The sequence below is a fragment of the Helobdella robusta genome, assembly GCF_000326865.2.
Source record: "Helobdella robusta unplaced genomic scaffold HELROscaffold_65, whole genome shotgun sequence".
NCBI lineage: Eukaryota > Metazoa > Annelida > Clitellata > Rhynchobdellida > Glossiphoniidae > Helobdella > Helobdella robusta.
This window is the reverse complement of record NW_008705364.1, coordinates 373,284-393,685: the sequence shown is the minus strand read 5'-3', so window position 1 is coordinate 393,685 and position 20,402 is coordinate 373,284. Positions and strand designations below refer to the sequence as shown.

Sequence of the window (20,402 nt, the reverse complement as noted above, 5' to 3'; positions counted from 1 at the left end):
TATTAAACATCAAAAACAAATATAACGTTTATAATAAATAGTTTGTTTTAAAAATAATTGAAACAGAACAGAATAAATGATTTTCACACGTTTTTTATAATTTATAATTCAATCAATTTGACATAGTCCATCAACTTTTATATTGAATGTTACGCATCAAACTAATGTAAAGATTTTAAATAAACACGAACGCCGATTAGTTGTAGATAAAAATGAAAGTTTTAATTTTAGTGATGTTTTAATTTTTGTCTTCGGCTGTTTGATGTTAATCGTGTAAAAATCTTGTTCAAAATGCCTTATTTGGCCTCAGGTTGTGACTGATTACATGATTTTGTTTGAACTTTTTTAAATAATATATTAAAATTTTTAAATTTACAATTAGTTATTTAATTTTTTTAATCATTTCGTCATTTTTAAAGCTTTCTAATTGAAATTGATTAGGTGAAAGAGTGGAAGAATCTCAATCAGTCACTTCCAGATTATCTTTCCTAACTAATTTTTTCTGGTCCTTCATAAATATATTTGTACTTTTGTAAGTTATTCTAATTTTCCATTTATTTATTTATTGAATTATTAATTATAAATTTTATTCTCTATCTTATATTTCTATCTCTGTTGTATTTTTAAACGAGTTAAAATTTAATTTTTTATACAGCTTTCGAACCATTATGGAAGTAAGTTTAGAGTTATTTAGCAAATTTTTCATCCCACAATTACAATATTAATATTATTGATTCATTAATCACTAATAAAATTGAAGATATTAATCAAATTAATATTTTATTCTTTGTTTAGCCATTTACGACTGGAAGGTCATCATCAGGGCGTTCATCTGACTACAGGACAACAGGGTATTTGTGCTATTTTTAGTACACCATCTGTTTAGTACACCTTTTCTTTCTAAGATAAAAAGATTTTAATGTGTCATAATTATCTTTTTTTCAATTTGATTTGAGATAAAGACTGTTGATTCATTTATTCATAAATTTGTCTACTTCATCTATCCATTCATTCATCCATTTATTAATCTTTTCATCCATCTATTCATTAATTTAACATTCATTCATTCATTTTTTCATTCAGAAGAGGACCAGATCCATTTGGACCAGGTGGGGGAGGAAGAAGAATGGGTGGCTTTAGAAGGGGCCCTTGTCAGTAAAATTATTTTTATTAGAATACTTAACTGTTTCATTTCAAATATTTTTTTACATAATTTTATTTTAATTATAATTTTAGAATTTTATATTGTTATATTATTAATAATAAAAACTTTTACATAGCTGCACCGTCGCCACCACCGATGGCTGGAGGAGGATGAGGAGGGTAGAGATTTCTGGCTCTGATTGGTCAATTTAAAAGCAAAATGATCGATCAATTGATTAATTTGATTGATTGATTTATTGATTGGCCGCCAGAAATCTCGGATCTGTTTTTTTATGGCATTTTTTAAATTGTATTTCATTTGCTTGTCAGCATCACGACAAGAATGAATTACATTTTTAAAATGCCCCTATCATTTCATTATGAAGTCGTTTAATTAACTAATTGATTAATTGGTTGATTGGTTAATTGATTAAATGACTACTTATGACGTTGCTATAGGAAACTTAAGTGCTTGTGCAGCTGATGTAGTAATGAATGATAGAATTTATTCTCTGTATTTCAAGTTATTCAACTTTTTTTTATAAGAATTGGTCGACTTGTTAAGTTTTCATTTTGCTATTGTACTTTTGAGGATTGTAAGATGTATTATTTATTAAATATAACTAATTTTTGGAATTGGTATGACGTTTTTTAGTTTGAATTAACTAAAGACTACAGTACGGGCTTTAAAAATAGTTGCATAGTTTGGAAAATCACAAAAATTGTCGATTAAGTAGGATACCGGTTGGAAATTAAAGTCGATTTTATGGCTATAAATTTATTTTAAAACGATTTTAAATGATCATAATTCCAATCTTGCCCGTCAATGTATATGCCCATATGGCTTTATCTGATATTGAAATATTTAAATGAGTGAAGCGCTAAAGCATTTTTTTAATAAAAACAAAAGTTAACTTATAAAAGCGGGGTAATTTAATTTTTTATTTACATCTTGATCATAGAGAATTAAGTTGTTAAATAACTAATCATGTTTGCTTGATTGATTAGTAATTTCGTGAAATAAATCGAAAGATGAATACCATCGATTTTAATCTTAGCATTCAATTGCTGCCTGCTTTTTCTAACTTCAGGTTTTTGTTTTATTTCTGTTTTTTTTTAATTTTTAAAAAGTTTTTTTTGCAAATTTGAATTCATGATTTAATTTGCAAATCTAATTTATGCAATATTTTACCATTTTGATTTATTTTATTCACACTATTTATATATTTTATATTTAGTTATTTATTTATTTTATATTTCAAAATTTTTTGCTCAAAATTAACAAGGTAAATGAAAATAAAAATTAATGACAAAAAAGCCTTATTTATTTAAATTTTTATTAATGTTTTAGCAAAAATAAAACCCTAAACCAGAAGAGGTGTATGCAATTTAGTCTGTCAAAAGACCTTTTCACATCACACTTACAGAAAGCTACACTTTCCAATCAAGTCCTTTCATCTCTGCAGCAAATAATTACCAACCCCAAATCATCAACATTAACAAATGACCCCGAATTAGATAATTCAAGTGTAAGTCGTGTTTATAACGTTAATGAAGTCAGTTCCAATGAAACAGACATCATCCAGTCGAGCAGTATTAGTAGGCAATGCATCATTAACAACAAAAATGAGGAAACTCAACAACAATGTGACCATTTAGTTGAAGGGTTATGCACTGTCTCTAACTATGCTATTCCTCTCTCCTGGAAGCAGTCAGCCATCTTTATGGCCGTCATCAACCAAAAGTGCAAAGATTATAAAACAGACATGGGCTTGTACTCTCAGTTGCTGTCATTGCTTGCTCACATCAATAAAAATTTGGTAAAAGTTTATTTTCAGTATTTTTTCATTGGTTTTATTTATTTTTAGTGTTAGAATAGCAAGATATAACTAGATATAGATGTAAATAATTATCTAAAATCACTTTATGATGTATAATTTAAAATATGTTAAGAGGAATTATTCATATTTCATTACTTATTCAAGTCACATCCAAATTCACTTTAAAATTCTTGTTTTGCTTCACTTAACTATATTACTACAGACATTCAAATGTACACACATGCATGCAAACATACATACATTTATATATTATTTACATACAGATTTTAGAATTAGACAACAATCTGGCAATCTTCGAACCGCTAACAACCTCTGTTGGGGTCGTGGTTTTATTAAAACAAGCCTTTAACAGCCCGATGAAAGAATATTTAATGTGCAATCAAGGTAAGTTTCATATGCAGAAGAGAACGTTTGATATCATCTGGGAGAAAGTTATGAGCAATAAAGAATCTGCAATGAAAAGTTTGCATATTTGTGTATGTATATATATACGCGCGCGCTCGTGTGTGTACATGTGTGTGTACATTTGTGTTTGTACGTGTGTGTGTGTGTGTACATGTCTATGTTGTGTTTTTATATTTTTTTATTTTTATATGATCATCCTTAATTATTTAAAAACTTTTACCGGCTGTGTTGTGTATATGTTTGTATGTGTATCTATATTTTTTGATTTTTACATGATCATCCTTAATTATTTAAAAACTTTTACCAGCTGCAAATCTTAATACAGAACTATCAACATCACCAGACAATGAAACTGCACCTACCATCTCAACAGAGAGTGAATCCAACCCTGCAAAAATCTCCGCTGAATTATACAAAAACGAAAGTGAAACTTTAGTAGAAGGATTAACCCCGCTCGAATGTTTGAAAAAATCCCCAAACATATTGAGTAAATTTATCAAAGATACTAAAAAAGTTAGGTCGCCAAAAATTTCTGGACACTTCCCATCTCGTAAAAGTTCACCTAATCAGAAAACTTCGCTGAGAATTTATAACAAAAATAAATTAATGAGCGATAATAAAGAGCGTAATAAACAACAAAAATACTCTAATGACTTTTACAACAATTTAGAAAGCCACAATAAAATCACATCTATGGAGACCACCAACACTAATTACAGCAATTCAGCAGATAACTTTTCAAATGATGTTGTCCCCGGCTGTAGCAGCAATGCTAATGATATAAACATTGGTGGTGAAGTTGTTAACGCTACTACCAATACAGATGTTGTTAATGTGAATGTAAATAGTAGCCATGGTAACAAAAGAGATGTCCTTGTTGAGGCTGATGTTCCTAGTCTAACCAGAAGTTCAAAAAGGTCATTACAATGCTTAGAATCCGGTGCTGTTGCTACACCGCCTTCGAAGAAAAGAAGAAAGTTAACTTGTTTCTCGTCTCAAAGTTATTAGTTTATCGTTTTTGTCGTTGTTGGTGTTGCGATTTTTGGCTGTTATTGATGTTAACTTTTTTGTAAATGTTCGTAAATTTATTTTTTTAATTTTTTTTATTAGGTATCGGCGTAAAATGATCAAATAGTTGTTTTTTTCTCTTCACAGCACAATCAACAGTAAGCCAAATCAGCACAGTCGTCAGCAAGAGAGAGTATGGGAAAGTATTGATGCCGTCATCTTTTAACAGTGACAACAACAACAACAACATTACCATCAGTAACAACAGTAAATACACCAACAACAAAACTAGCAACAACAACAAAGTTAGCAGCAACAACAGGACTAACAACATCAAAACCACACAGAAACCGTCACTTATTAGACAAAACTCCATCTCGACTAGGGCCCAACTTATTCTGGAAAAAAGCAAAGAAACTTTAAAAAACATCGTCATTTCCGCCATAGACGATGAAAACAGCAACTCTAACTACTCTTTCCTAATTGGTGGCTCTGGCAGTTTCAGTAACAACAACAACACCACCACCAACAACAATAACAACTACAACAACATTAATGACGCTTCCATTAGCAGCAGTGCTAACAATACTTTCAACAACAGTCTTCATGGCACTGGTATCAATAATAGTAGTTCAGTCGGCCACAGTTTTAACTCTAGTTTCAGTAACGATAATAATGATTGTAGTGGCAACATTAATATGAATAATAATGATAATAATATGAATAATAGTGGTAATAATAATAATATGAATAATAATAGTTATAACGCCGGTAACGCTTCTTTTAATTTATCATTTAATAGTAGTAATGATAGAAAGGGTTCGCCATCCAAATCTTATTCCCTCAATGGCACTGTCTTATACAGTGTCGATAAACTTGCAGCCGATGATGGTGAAGATGACAACGAAGAGGGAAATGTTTTAATTGGTAATGATACTAGCAGTGGTAGTAATTGTATTCACAAGCTAAATAATACTGATGGAACATCTTGTAAGGTTATCAAAGGTAACAATGTTAACTTCTTTATCAAATAGTTTTTCTCATGTTGTTTTCTTCATTGTTTCTTTTTTATTCATTTTTTCATTCATTTCTCGACTTGCATTCTTTCAGTTATTCTTTTTTGTTCTCTCTCTCTCTCTCTCTCTCTCTCTCTCTCTCTCTCTCTCTCTCTCTCTATCTCACTTTCTCATAAATGTTAATCAATGAAAATTTTTTTAGATCAAAAATTATTTCGGGTTTATTTTCCTTCCAAAAACCAGATTTGAAGTCGGAGGATGACCTTGCATCGCATATAAAGTCCATATACGCGAAAGTTATTGACGGCGAGGCAACATCTATAGCCGGGGCCAAAAATATTGTCAATGACGTCATGTCATATTTCAGTGGCAAGCTAATATTAGGGGATAGATGTGATAATGTTGGTGTTGGTTTTGTTGTTTGCTGTTGATGTTGTTGTTTGCTGTTGATGTTGTTGTTTGCTGTTGATATTGTTTGCTGTTGATGTTGTTGTTAATGTGATTATTTTTATTTCACGTTACTTTATTCTTTCTTTACTCCATTATATTTATCATAGTTAAAAGTAATTTCGACGAACGCAGCCAAAAGAATTGCTTACTTTCATGTCAGCCAATGACATCCTCATCAGTGCAAAGACGTTGAAGTCTAAATTCCATTCAAACAATAACACCAATAAGGATTGTGAAGTCCAAGAGTTAGTGTCATTATTGATTGATCGTTCGTTTGGTTGATTGATTGATTGGTCGGTTGATTGATTGATCGTTTGATTGGTGGATTGATTGATTGATTGATTTATTTACTGATCAGGTGTCTATTGCAAGTTCATCTGCACTTTCAAATGGATGGCTTATGCTTGGAACATATCAAAGAAAGCAAAGAATGCCAAGAATATTTGGAAGACAGACAAAATGAAGTATTATCATTTAAATTTTTATTATTATTATTGCTTATTTTTTTATTTTTTTTTATCCATCCAGATAGTATCAATATTGAGGATGATATCATTTAAAGAAGATACAACCTACATATCTAACTTCTTAAACAATGTGCTCTTTGAAAAGTGACTATAACTATTAGTTTTATTATGATTCGTAATTTCTTTGGTCATAATTATCATAATTTAATAATAATGTCATGATAATCGAACGAATTTCATAATTTAATTTGTTATACTTTAATGTTTCAACTTTATTTCATCGCAACTTTCCCAGCTACCGTTTTTCAAGCCCTAATCTACTGTACAAGATATACGACAGCCTAATCCAACCAATTCCTCACCAACTTCGCTATCTCATGTCCCCAGATAAGTTAGACGATGCCTTCTTCGATCTGCCTAATTTGCTCACTTCTGGATTGAGCCAGGAACAGAAAAATAAAATTTCCGAATCGAACGACAACAGCCTCATCTCACAAAACGATAATGAAAGTTTACTTTCCAACGACAAAACGACCAAAGATAAATCAATTCTATTAGACCGGCCAATGAAGATTTCGAGTTCTACCTTGTCTAGAGGAATTTCTTTTAGTCAGGCACCAAAGATGAGAATTGAAATTACAAAACCAAAAGCTGAACTGAGGTCTGAGTTTGACACCTCTGCCGGATTTAGAAGGTCAGAGAGAATTGCTAGTGCGTCCAAGATGAAGGCAAATTTATTTGAAGGTAATAGTAATAATAATAATAATCACAATAATAGTAATAATAATAACGGTAGTAGTAATAGTAATAAATGTACTTACTTTTTGAAATAATTTTGATCTGGTAGTGGGTTAAGTAAATTCGTTTTCTTTTATAAGTTTCGATTTCAAAGTTTTCATAGTAGTTTCTATTACTATTTTCTACTATTTTTACTGTTTGTACTATTACTACTAACTAATAATACTATCACTACCACCACTACTACTACTGTTGCTACTACTACAGCTTCAGTACAAAACAGTCGTTAACATATTTTTAATTTCCTTCTCTTACATCGTCAGCGTCTGTTAAGCCCGAAGCTATGAAAATCAAAAGGCTTCTGTTTGGAGATGTGAAGGAAAAAACGCCTAGAAAAACTCCTAGTAAAAGTATGTAGCAGTAGGGTTAGGGTCTAGCAGTAGTAGTAGTAATTTGTTAGTATTGTGACAATATTTGTCGTTGTATTAATGTTAGCTTCTATGGTAGTTGTAGTTTGGCGTCAGTAAGATTTGTAGTAGCAATGGCATTAGTAATTATTACTAATAATAACGAAAATAATAATTTAAAAATTAAAAGTGAAACCAGAAACATTGAAAGTGAAAAGAGCTTTGTTTGGAACTCCCAAGGATAAGACTCCCAGGAAAACCCCGACGAAGACACCGAACAAAACACCGAAAAAGACGCCATTGAAAAGTAAAAAAAAGTTTTTTGAACGTAATTTTTAATACCTTCGTTAATATTTTCTTACGATTTATTTACATTTCTGATTTATTCTGCCTATGCACGGTTCAAGTCTGTTTAGAATCGATCAGCATCAAGTAATGATTTGATCACATTTTTAAATCAAATACTTTTAATTTTAAATTCATTTTTTAATTTGCTTCATGTTGACATTAAAACAAAAAAAAACCAAGGAGTTCTATCTCATCACGTTGTGAAAACAAGATTGGTAAAAGAGACCCCTGATGCTAAAAAGGGTGTGAGTAGACTACTACAAAGGCGACAGCTACCAGCAGCTGCAGCTTCGACAGCAGCTGCAGCTAGATCAGTTTCGATAGCAGCAGCTCCATTAAGTCCTTGGGACGAATCAAAGTGGAGCATCGAAGAAACGCCCATGAAGGACGATGAGAAACGTTCCAGCGCTATTAACGGTTATAACAGTAATTAATGTTAAAAACAGTTGACGACCGATTTTTTATTGCTTATCCCACGAGTTTCATCAAATTTCGCTATTCAAACCAATTAATTCATCCAAAATTGAACTGAATTTTATTGTTTCAGACGTGCTGAATTAGTTTTCAGTTCAAGTTCTTATGAGTTCATATTAAAATTTCGCTCAATTTTGTTCTAACCTTAGCACCATTTTCTATTTTAGTGGGCCTCAGTCCCAAAGCTCTCCTACGTCCACACCTCTGATAATGAAACAATAACAATAATTTTGAAATATATTCTCTTTTTTCTCCCCCTAGACACTTCACTGACGTTTTTTTCCCAGCCCGTCCGCAGAAGCAACAGTTTGGAGAGGAGAAATTCATTTTATTCAAATAAAATGACCTCGACAGCGGGAACGTCGCTGTTGACGTCATCGTCGTCATCATCCATTGCTTCTAGAAACGTCTTAAGATACACTAATCTAGAGAAGAGATTAACTGAAATGATGGAATCATCGTCAGGGATTAACAACAACAACAATAATAATAATAATATGAGTTATAATAAAAACAATGATGATGATGGTGGAAGGGGTTTCACTAATTTCGTCATTACCTCCCCGGTTAGGCGGGTGTCGGCCAGGCTGCTCTTCAGTTCGGCTGCCAGTCCGAGTCCTTGAACAAATACAGCAACAAAAACTTTCATGGAAGGTGATGAAGGTTCACAATCATTGAGTGTTTTAATGATTTTATAAATTTTAATGAAATTTACAATCAGTCATTCTATTAGCATACGTGCTGTAATTGTTGGGTTTACATTCAAATTTAATTCATACATCTTTGTATTTCACATGTATGACTGCTTTTCACGTAGAAAGTTTCAAATATAAAATTGTTTTTTCTTTTGTTTTTTAAACATTCTATCTATGTTTACTGAAAAAAAATAAAACCCAATACTGAATCAGTATGGAAAAACACTAAATGAAATATGCATCGCTTTTACTGATATTATCAATGGATTTGCCCAAAAGAGAAAAGAAATCTGATAAAAGATTATTTAAAATTGAAATTTTGCTTAGTAGTAAGAGTTCATTTGATAAAAAAAATCACATTTTGTAATTAAAAATATAAAAATGTTCGATTATGTAGTACATAGTTTATAATTTAAAATATAAAAATGTTCGATTATGTAGTACATGTAGCACGCATTGCATGAATTATAAAGGACCAAGACCGTGGACAACACACGAAAATTGTTAAAATGTACAGAACGTACAGAGAAAATAGAAGCTTTGAGGTCCGGTTGTTTTTAAACGGGTCAAGGGTCACCATCTGCAAAACTGGTCATCTTCTAAATTGAAGCATCAAATTTAACATATTTAGGCTTGAAAACAAACAAAATCCACGGAAAATATATGAAAAAAATTAGGAAAGATATGAAATGACACGCACATATATACATATATTCTATATAAATGGTCGTTGTTCTATCACAAAAGTATAATCTTTTTAAATAATCTACCTACAAATATCACAGATACCAGAGAAAAAATATTTATACATATATATATATATATATATATATAAATTGCATGTATGTATGAGATTATATGCACTTTGTGACTAATACATTGAATATTTGGACAAAAATTAAATAAAATTCAAATGTATCTTAAAAAAGTAATACAAAACCTGTGTATGCAATTGCATAGATAAAAACTAAAAGATAAATTTAATAAAAAAACAAACACACGAACGCAGGCACGTACACACACACGCTCACACAAGCATCCAAATTTTATTGAAAATAAACATAAAACAAAAATATAAATAACACCAACATTCCGAGCAATTCATCCAGTATAAAAATAATTATTATAATGGTAACTCTACCACCACAGCGAAAACAAAATAAGAATACTATAAATTATTACTCGCTATTGAAACTATTACTTATTATTATATGTAATAATTTCAATAATTAAGAGGATTCTGTAGACATAGATAAGGATTGCTTATCGAGAAATTCTTCCATGAAATATGCAATTAGGCTGTTAAGATCGTCCGGTGACTCAAGCATTACCATGTGACCAACGTTCTCCATTAGCACTAGCGACGAAGTTTTTATTGTCTGTGATTAGATTACATTTGCAAAATTAGGTAATCCTTATTTTTTAGAATAAAGTCTATTGAGATTTTAAGTTAAATTCTTATAAACAATCTGTCTAGAAGCACCAATAAAGATTTGTTAACCTCTGAATAAAATAAATATTTAAGTTAAAGGATTGTAATATTAAAATGTCATCCCAATTTCCTGCTACTAACTACTTCTAGCTAAAAACATACAAAGTGTCTTACAGTAATAACATCTATTAAATGTTTCGAAATAAAATAAAATTTGGCCATAATTATTTATTATTAGCTATATTATAATTGCTTATTGTAATTAATATATTTATTATTATTTTATAAAGTCACATTTCTGTAAATAAAAAAAATTTACTCGTACATTTTTCATAAAATAAACTTCTTCAACAGATATCAGTCTATCCTTTTTGCCCTGTATCAATAACGTCGGTGAAGCTATCAATGAATAAAAATTTACCCCACCCTCGTCCCATCTCTGGCCGTTCAGTGTGTTTTTCAAGACAAAAATAGGAACAGTTATAGCAGTCAGATGACATAGATTATTTCGATTCGGTTTGTGGAATGATCGACTGAGTATGTGAAAAACATCTAGATATATTTCATCAAACAATCCAGTGAAGAATAATGAAAAATGTATAAATTAATGAAAGAATAAATAAATAAAAATCATAAACAAAGATAAAATAATAAATTAAAAGATATAAACTTGAAAATAGCAGACCTCAAAAATTCTCTATACAGAATGCATTTAATGCACTGCAGACAACAGAGAGGTAAACCAAAAATTCCTAATTGAGGACCAAGTGGAATAGGAGCCCCACCACTAATCATGATTAAACCGTGAATGTAGTCAGGTTTTTGTCTTGCAAGAAGGGCTGCAAAGCAACACCTGTTGTTAAAATAAATTCAATAAAATGTTTATATTTATTAAAATATCTTATAAGCAATAATTTTATTTATAAAATTGAAATGAAAAAACAATAAAATAATAGCAATTAACAACTTTATTCATCAGGTCAAAAAATATAATTATAAGAAGACCAACAAACCCATAAGAGTGCCCTACAATAACATTTTTCTGCATCATGAACTTATCAAAAATGGCAAACACATCTTTTGACATTTTTTCAAACGTGTAGGCCGCTTGATCGCGTGGTTTAGAACTTCCTCCATGACCGATTAAATTCAGGGCTATAACCGTAAATCCATAATTATTAAGAAACGTTATCTGGGGAGACCAGACTTTAAACTTTCCTCCAACTCCGTGGATCATAAAAACTGCAGTTCCTCTTATTGTCTTTTTCGGTGTTTTTGAAAAATAACTAGAATAACCAGATTTCATTTCTGTAGATGAGAACTCAGTTTGAGAAGAATTCCCACTAGAAAATATGTTTGTTTCTTTGTCTAGGTTAATTTTGTTGCTTTTGTCTAATTTAGTAGTAGGCGTGGCCTCTGACACGGCTTTTTTATTTTCATGGCATCTTAGGATTGTCGGACTTAACTTTTTATTGCCAGGGATGTAACAAACCCTGATTTTTCTGCCGGATTCAATCTCGACGTCCGTACAAAATTCATCGAGATGAACACAACAGCTTTTAATGACGGTATTGCTGATCGGCTTTATTTTGTTGGATTTCTTTTTAGTCGGAACTAAATTTTGAGTGGAAGAAATGTCGGCGGAAGATAGAAACGTACTGGGAGAAGAATTGTTGCCAACACTTTCCATAAAATTTTCATCTTTTTTAACTTCAACCATAAACAGAGAGAAAAAAAGATGACGTTAGTGACGAATGGTTTTTAGAGAAAACAAAAATTATATTAAAGTAAACAATGTGGAAAGACGATACATTTTTTACTAAAACGTTATCTGCATTAGTCACATAACTAGAATAAATTAAAATAAAATAAAAATTAATTAAAATAAAATAGTCGGGCTATTTGACATGTTTGGATTATTAGCTAACAAAATTGCATAGATTTTAACGAGCAAGCTATATGAAATAATTTTTTGACTTAATATGCTTAAAACATTTTAGTAATTCTATTTAATTTTATTAAATAAAATTATGTATTATTAAATTATTGTTGTTTATTTGAATATAAAAATTGCTTTTGGCAATCCGGTGGCTTACTGAAGCCGAAGGTTGGTTGACTAGGATTGAACTATAGTTACCTTTTTTTTTTACACTATTCGATCATGTTATAAATTTGTTTGCTTGTAAAATAAACGACCTAAATAAATCAAAATTGTTATTTGAACAACTATCTTCATTATATTCAACACTCTGTTGGTGCCCATAGAAATTATTTGCTGAAATCATACGTTGGCTATCTACTTCTTTCTTTATTTAGTTCTGCCAGCGTAAAATATTTGGTCAAATTTATTTGATAGGAATTGAATTTAACTTTTATACCAGCTGATTAACTACCATGCAGTAAAATAAAATAACTACTATTAATATGACGTAATTTCCTCCAACTATTTCGCAACGAATTACCCATCCTATTTTATGAGTTTTATTGGATGTCTTTTAATTAGTTAGGTCACAATCATCATCGTCGTCAATATCACAATGAAATCAAATAGAGAATTTTTTAAATTTTTGAAAAAGTCTCTTTATTCATTTTACGATGCTACTTTGTTCAATAAGATACTGTTTGATACATATAACTATAACTTTTTACTTATGTAAAATGAATTTTTTTATTTTGCGTAAAATTTATATTTTACAAAAATTAAAATTAATTAACAAATGCAATTTTATTAATCACTTATGATTTTTATTGTTTTGTTTTTGTTAATATTGTATCAGCTTCCTATATTTTTGAAGCAGGCTGGTTGCTCGTTGTTGGTATCACTAACGTCTTCTATTGTCTCTTCGCTTTAGTTATTTCATAAGGTTTTTCTCTGGTGCCAGGAGTCTGTCGAAAATGAAATATCGCAGAGCCAGTCACGCTGGTTCCTGGTACAAAGCCAACGGTTCGTTATTTTTTTCTTTCTACTTTTGACGGTTTTCACTAATCTTGCACTTTTCTTGTACATGTCCTAGTAAAAGCAGTAAATTATAAAGTCTTTCTTTTCTTTAGTTGTTTAGTTCATTTAATTAATGAAACAAACCCCTACCCTAAAAAATCGGTCCGCAATTCTAAATTAAATACTAAGCTAAGCTCATGCTTGTCATATAAAAAATTTGAGATAATTGAACATTTAATTTTTAATTAATATTAAATTAATAAAATCAAAAAAGCCAAAGAGCTGAATGAGGATTTGGCAGGTTGGTTGGAAGATGCACCATCATCACACTGGCCAGCTCGAGCTATCATTGGCCCGTATGTGGTTCAACTTATTATTAATACACAATATTATGTATACACATATTTATTAGAAGACACACTGAACATATTGAAATACACATGCATATTCGCATATACATATAGGCACTGAAATACATACACCAACACATGTGCTAAAATTAGCGTACAAACATATGACGTTGACACCAACAGTCACGCAGGTTATTCGTACAGTGGACCATGTGCAGCTCATGCTTATAAACAAATTGATCCAGACAACATGTAATTATTCTACATTTCAAATTTCATCTTTCATACATGACTTTATTATTTTTAAATTTTTTTACTAATTTATTATTATTATAATAAATAAATATTTTTTAAAATTTTATTATAGTGAGAGGATCTTTCTTCTTGGTCCTGCTCATCATATCCGTTTGAATGGCTGTGGAATGACCTCTGCCAAGTTTTATTGCACACCATTCTACGACATACTTATCGACCATGATGGTTGTGATGATGGTGGTTTTGGTTGTGATGATGTCGTTGGTTGTGATGATGATGATGATGTTGGTGATGATGATGATGTTGGTGATGATGATGATGTCTCAAATTAAACAATCAACCAGTTAATCCCTTAGTCTACAATTAGCCACTTGAACTAGCACACATGAAATTAAAAATTAATCAGTTATTTATGATCCAACTAATCGGTCAACCAATCATTCATTCTCAAGAAATAAATCAATCAATCACTTTATCAACACCTACCCTCCTACACACACACACACACACACGTTAGTCTATCAAGATTTAAGATCATTTACTGAGTTTGGTTTAATGGGCCAAGAAGTTGATGAGGATGAACATAGTCTTGAGATGCATCTGCCTTTTATTGCAAAAGTCATGGAAAAGTATGTAATTGTAGTGATTGATTGATTGATTGGTTGATTGACTGGTTGATTGATTGGTTGGTCGGTTAAATGAAAAAGTTACTTTTTAATTACAAATGACCAAAGTATTATATTATAATTACACTGATAATTATAGTCATAATTACGATCAAGGGAATGATACATTAAATAAAAACGTCATCTTCAACCAAACAAATCATAGTAGGCCGTTCAAACTCGTGCCAATACTAGTAGGAAATCTTACATTGGAGAATGAAGAGTTGTTTGGTAAAATGTTCTCAAAGTACCTACTTGATCCTGCCAATCTCTTTGTCATATCCTCTGACTTCTGCCACTGGGGTATGTTGAATGAATGGAGGAAGAAAAGAAGGAATTGATGGATGAATGTATGATATTAAATTTATACCGAGTGAATGAGTAGGCGAGTGGTTGGTGGATGTGTAATTTTACGCGGTAAAAGAGTGCGTAAATGAATGATTGGAAAATTTTTTACATGCATATTTTTCATTTCATAACCTCGCCTGCCAGGTTCGAGATTCAAATACACCCCGTACGATCAGAGTGCTGGTCAAATCTGGGAGTCAATAAGAAAACTTGACAAACAGGTTGCGTATGTCTTGATTGAGAGAGAGAGAGAGAGAGAGAGAGAGAGAGAGAGAGAGAGAGAGAATGACCAAAACAGCCAGCATCGTCATCATTTTTACTAGAATAATCATTACAGCCACCATTACACTAATTTCAGGGTATGAAACTCATAGAGTCACTGAACCACAAAAAATTTCACGACTATCTGAATGAAACCCACAATACGATCTGCGGTCGTCATCCTATTGGCATACTTCTAGCTGTTTGTATATATATGTGCTACGTTTCTTTCGTAAATATTTTGTTCAATCCCATCTAAGTTATCAGACTGTTACCTATTCTTTACCGAATTTTTCAACTTAAATAGAAAGAGTACCATCTGATAACTTAGATCGAATTCGACGAAACTTGCGAAAGAAAATATTCTGCATAAATCTACTGATTTATTTATATGTGTGTATTATAGATACGTGTGTTTGTATATCATGTGTACATGTTCTTAACATAAATACTAACTTAAAAACTAACCCCATGTTACATTTTCGAACAGGCTATAGAAGAGGCACAGAAGCAATCGTCTAGCAGCAGCGGCAGCAGTAGCAGCAGCAGCAAACCACTGAAGTTCGATTTGAAGTTTATCAACTATGAACAATCGAACAGATGCAGATCAATGAATGATTCTTCCGTCAGTTACGCGGCCGGCGTTTTACTAATTGGTTGACTAGCTAATATCTTTTCCTAAAATTAGGGCGGTACTTTTGTGCTAATTATCTAAAAGTAAAATACCCTCTTTGTATCATATTAATTAAAAAAAATTGCTTTTTTTGACAAATTTTCATCCTGTTTGACTCTGAATTTCTGTTTAGCAAAATTGTATGTGCAAAAAATTTTTGTCTTTTTTTTCGTTTAATACTTTGCTATATTTATTTTATAATGTTATATCACGTTAGATTGCTATCTTTCTAGAAATGTATTTGATATTTAATTTATTTAGTTATAAATTTGTTAAAACATGTCTGTTAAACATTGCGAAATCATACTATGTATAACGAATTATTACGACATATATACAAGTTACATTGCGTGTGTGTGTAACTCGAGTAGTAGTGTTTCCATTATAAAACTTTGTCGTTTCAAATTAGTTCTTTTTCATCTTAAATATTTATGCACGCGCGTGTGTGTTTGCAAACACGAAATTTAATTTGATAAAAAGATAAAAATTTCAATTCAAGCCATGTTCTTATATCTACATGACATAATTCAACATGCGAGAAACTATCTATTATTCAATCAACAAAATTCCTAAAAAAACGGACTAGCTAATTGTTAAACAAAGAACGTATTAATCAGAATCAAATCCATTGACCAATCAATCTCTATCGTAAGGAATGTCTTGAATGAGTTTAGTGATTGAGCAACTGAGCTCTTTAGAAGAGGAGCAGAGAACTTTTCTTGCCAGCAAATCAACTGGTGAACCTACAATTTTCGCAATACTAATTTTATGCCTGTTATACGACCGAGCAAGATGATTTTGAATTCATGGTAAAAAAAAGGCATACATACGTACATAAACAGACGTACACAGACCATTAAGGAGAGGGAAACCCACAGACACACGCACGCACACAAAAACAAACCATCAGTGCTAAAGACGACACCTCCAGCCTCCTTAACGATAATCTCCCCAGCTGCAAAATCCCAGATGTGAGGCCCAAACTCGAAGTAGGCGTCTGCCCTACCACAGGCAACGTAACACATGTTCAAGGCGGCCGAGCCCTGGCAACGGATGCTGCGTTCGTGTTGGTGACAAAGAGCAGAGGAAGAGGGGTTAGTGAGAATTGAGAAGGAAGTTGGTGTAAAATGAATGCTAATGCCTAAATGGTGGATGTGCCTTTCTAGTTGGTGTGAAATGGATAAGTTGCGAATGAGTTGATGTTAAACAGTGTTGCTAGTCAACTTCTAATCTCTACTTCTAATCAAAAAGATTTTGATTAGAAGTAGAGAGAGAAAGAACATTCATTACCCATGAGCTTTCTCAATGATTTTCTTCATGTTATCAAACTTAACAGTCAGGGTTGCGTCGTCTCTACTGGAACCAATTTCTGCACACACAAGCGCATCTTTCAGCTCTGATGAATTATTATTGTTATCATTGCTATTTACTTGTACATTGCCACTATTATTATCTGTTATTGTTATTATTACTATTTGTGACCTTTGACCTGAGAGACTGAGATCTTGTTTCCATTCAGAAAGGCACCCTGACCACGTTTGGCTGAGAATATTTCATTGGTCACTGAATTGTAGACTATGCCAAACTCAATCTTTGTAAGAAATTACATTGTATTTATTATGATAATGAAAGAATGAATGAATAAAAGAGTAAAAAACAGAAAAAAATCAATAATCTATACTCACAACTTTGTTCACCATTAGAGCAAGCGAAATACAACAGAATGGAAACCTTTAAATTTAAAACAAAACTACAACCAATAATGATAAACAGTATTCAGGAATGTTAATAGAAATTTATATTTAGTACTATTATAAAGATTATTATATTTAATATTATTTTATAAAAAATTCATTAACTTATGCACAAAATTAGTGGTGCCATCTATGGGATCAATAATCCATGTTGGAGCATCGGTTAGAATTATGTGTTGACCTTTCTCTGCCGAAGCTGACTCCTCTCCTATGAAGCTGTAATTACATTTTTTACCCATAATTATAACATAATATAATTATTATATTAATATAATATAAACTTTATAATATAATAAAGACAGATCATAAAAATTATTATTAAAAATGATTAATAATGCTATTATAATATTATTATTACCAATGATTTTGGAATTTTGATTTCAAGTGGTTGATAACTAATTTCTCGACTGCCTGATCAGTTTCTGTGACCAGATCAGCAAAGTTCTCCTTGACAGACACTTCTTTGTTCTCAAAAAAACCTTTCCTAATTACCTTAGTAGTTAGTATTTTAATTGGTTAAATAATTAATTTAGAGAGCAAAGCTCAAACAAATTTAAATTTTGGTATCTGGTTTTTTAAATGAATATTTTGCAATTCAGATGAGAGTAAAGTTATTTAAAGAAATATTATTCCACAAAAAATCTGACTGATAACACATGATAACATCATGATCATACCATGACATGAGAAATGAACTTGGGTACTTACTTATCAAACTGCAAATCAAAAGAAATTTAGTTCACTTACCTCCCCAGATTTCAAAACGATGTCATAAGCCTCCTTTATGAAGTTATCCAAACACTCACTTGAAGACGCCATTTTATTTGATTATTGTATAAACTTAAATTGCTTATTGTAATAAAGAAAAAACTTGGTTACCTTACCGAAATAATTTCGGTAAATAAATATCGAGGAAGGCGAGGGATTTAAAATTTAAAGAGCAAAGTCGTTTTATTTATGGAATACCAAAACTATTTTTAAAATATCATTCACCTGAATCCATATAATTAGAATAAATATAACGGCCTTCGCTCATTTTTGAGCATATAGCAATGATTACTGTTGTTTTTATAACGAATATATAAAATATATAAATATAGCGAGCAAAATTTTAACATAAAAGCGCTTATAAATCTATGCATATTGGCTCAGCTTAGCTTGGCTCGGCTTGGAATCGGATGTTAAGCAAGGTGTGGTCTCAAACTATTTTGAATTCTCCCCAAAAAATTTGAACTGCTTGCGTAAATATATAATAATGGCTGCTGTTGTTTTTTATGATGAATTTATAAAATATGTAAATATAGCGAGCAAAATATTAACATAAAAGCGCTTATAAATCTATGCATATTGGCTGTTGTTTTTTATAATGAATTTATAAAATATATAAATATAGCGAAATATTAACATAAAAGCGCTTATAAATCTATGTATATCTCAGCTTGGTTTGGCTCGGCTTGGAATCGGATGTTAAGCAAGATGTGGTCTCAAACTATTTGGAATTCTCCCAGAAAAATTTGAACTGCGTGCGTACATATATAGCACTGATTACTGTTGTTTTCATAATGAATTTATAAAATATATAAATATAGCGAGCAAAATATTAACATAAAAGCGCTTATAAATCTCTGTATATCTCAGCTTGGCTTGGCTTGGCTCGGCTTTATAAAATATTTAAATATAGCGAGCAAAATTTTAACATAAAAGCGCTTATAAATCTATGCATATTGGCTCAGCTTGGCTTGGCTCGGCTTGGAATCGGATGTTAAGCAAGGTGTGGTCTCAAACTATTTTTAATTCTCCCCGAAAAATTTGAACTGCGGGCGTACATATATAGCAACGATTACTGTTGTTTTCATAATGAATTTATAAAATATATAAATATAGCGAGCAAAATATTAACATAAAAGCGCTTATAAATCTATGTATATCTCAGCTTGGCTTGGCTCGGCTTGGAATCGGATGTTAAGCAAGGTGTGGTCTCAAACTATTTGGAATTCTCCCAGAAAAATTTGAACTGCGTGCGTACATATATAGCACTGATTACTGTTGCTTTTATAATGAATTTTTATTATATATATATATATATATATATAAGGTGTCTGGAATCCATGTATACAAAGAATTAATAAGATGATATGTTTATATGAAAAGCAATATAGCAGGCGTTCGTTCGATGACTTCAATTTAGTACGGTTAGCATTGTTGTTAAGACTGTATAATAGTGCAGTATATACATTAAATAAGTTTTTTACTGATGCGAATGATTGAAATTATGAGCATGTATGGTTGAAACGAGTATAAATAGAGGAGCTGAGACAACATGAAAATGAGATCAGGCATTCTGCCTCGCTTGAAGCAGTCTGCCTGATCTCATTTTTTTTATTTTTAATTTATTTTTATTTTTATTTATTTTATTATATAGAGTTATATAGAGTTATATAGAGTTTGCGTGTTTGTAGGTGGTTTGAATGTTTGTAGGTGGTATTTTTTTAAATTTTAGGTGGGTTCTTTAGCGGTTGTTCATACATACATACATACACCATGTTTGTTTGTGTGGTAGTATTTTATGTTCTGTTTTACTCCTTTTTCTCTTTCTTCATGAGTCTTGAGTTAAGTAAATTAAACATAGGTAGGTGAGATTGAGATTAATTTTTTATATAGGTAGGCTAAGGCATAAGGTAATTTATTTACATAGGTAGGTTAGGGACTTCTATTCTTTTACTCTGCTTGGTGT

At 31.1% G+C, this 20,402-nt stretch overlaps 4 protein-coding genes across 4 annotated transcripts; 2 read left to right on the top strand and 2 right to left on the bottom strand.

Moving 5' to 3' along the window:
* The first annotated feature begins 172 nt into the window (after positions 1–172).
* Positions 173–9,132, top strand: HELRODRAFT_194048 (hypothetical protein). Its single transcript, XM_009030134.1, has 14 exons — positions 173–310; positions 1,084–1,151; positions 2,517–2,969; positions 3,248–3,446; positions 3,697–4,389; positions 4,545–5,402; positions 5,657–5,814; positions 5,996–6,100; positions 6,392–6,474; positions 6,626–7,074; positions 7,392–7,478; positions 7,666–7,782; positions 8,004–8,240; positions 8,559–9,132. The coding sequence occupies exons 1-14, from the start codon at positions 292–294 to the stop codon at positions 8,918–8,920; spliced, it is 3,888 nt and encodes a 1,295-aa protein (XP_009028382.1). The 5' UTR covers positions 173–291; the 3' UTR covers positions 8,921–9,132.
* A 1,089-nt stretch (positions 9,133–10,221) lies between these two features.
* HELRODRAFT_88632 (hypothetical protein) lies at positions 10,222–11,730 on the bottom strand (the record flags this gene model as incomplete). Its single annotated transcript, XM_009030089.1, has 4 exons — positions 10,222–10,371; positions 10,750–10,957; positions 11,110–11,277; positions 11,438–11,730. 4 exons carry the CDS (start codon positions 11,728–11,730, stop codon positions 10,222–10,224), a joined length of 819 nt encoding a protein of 272 aa, XP_009028337.1.
* Positions 11,731–13,313: 1,583 nt separating this feature from the next.
* On the top strand, positions 13,314–16,409 carry HELRODRAFT_103432 (hypothetical protein). The gene is made up of 9 exons (XM_009030133.1): positions 13,314–13,368; positions 13,637–13,718; positions 13,896–13,964; positions 14,080–14,192; positions 14,485–14,596; positions 14,799–14,935; positions 15,125–15,201; positions 15,339–15,443; positions 15,732–16,409. Exons 1-9 carry the CDS (start codon positions 13,320–13,322, stop codon positions 15,900–15,902), a joined length of 915 nt encoding a protein of 304 aa, XP_009028381.1. The 5' UTR covers positions 13,314–13,319; the 3' UTR covers positions 15,903–16,409.
* Positions 16,410–16,550: 141 nt separating this feature from the next.
* On the bottom strand, positions 16,551–18,160 carry HELRODRAFT_88652 (hypothetical protein; the record flags this gene model as incomplete). Its single annotated transcript, XM_009030093.1, has 7 exons — positions 16,551–16,657; positions 16,819–16,970; positions 17,205–17,310; positions 17,397–17,505; positions 17,600–17,645; positions 17,774–17,884; positions 18,027–18,160. Coding segments are annotated over 7 exons (765 nt in total), but the record flags the coding sequence as incomplete, so codon positions are not given.
* Positions 18,161–20,402: the final 2,242 nt, after the last annotated feature.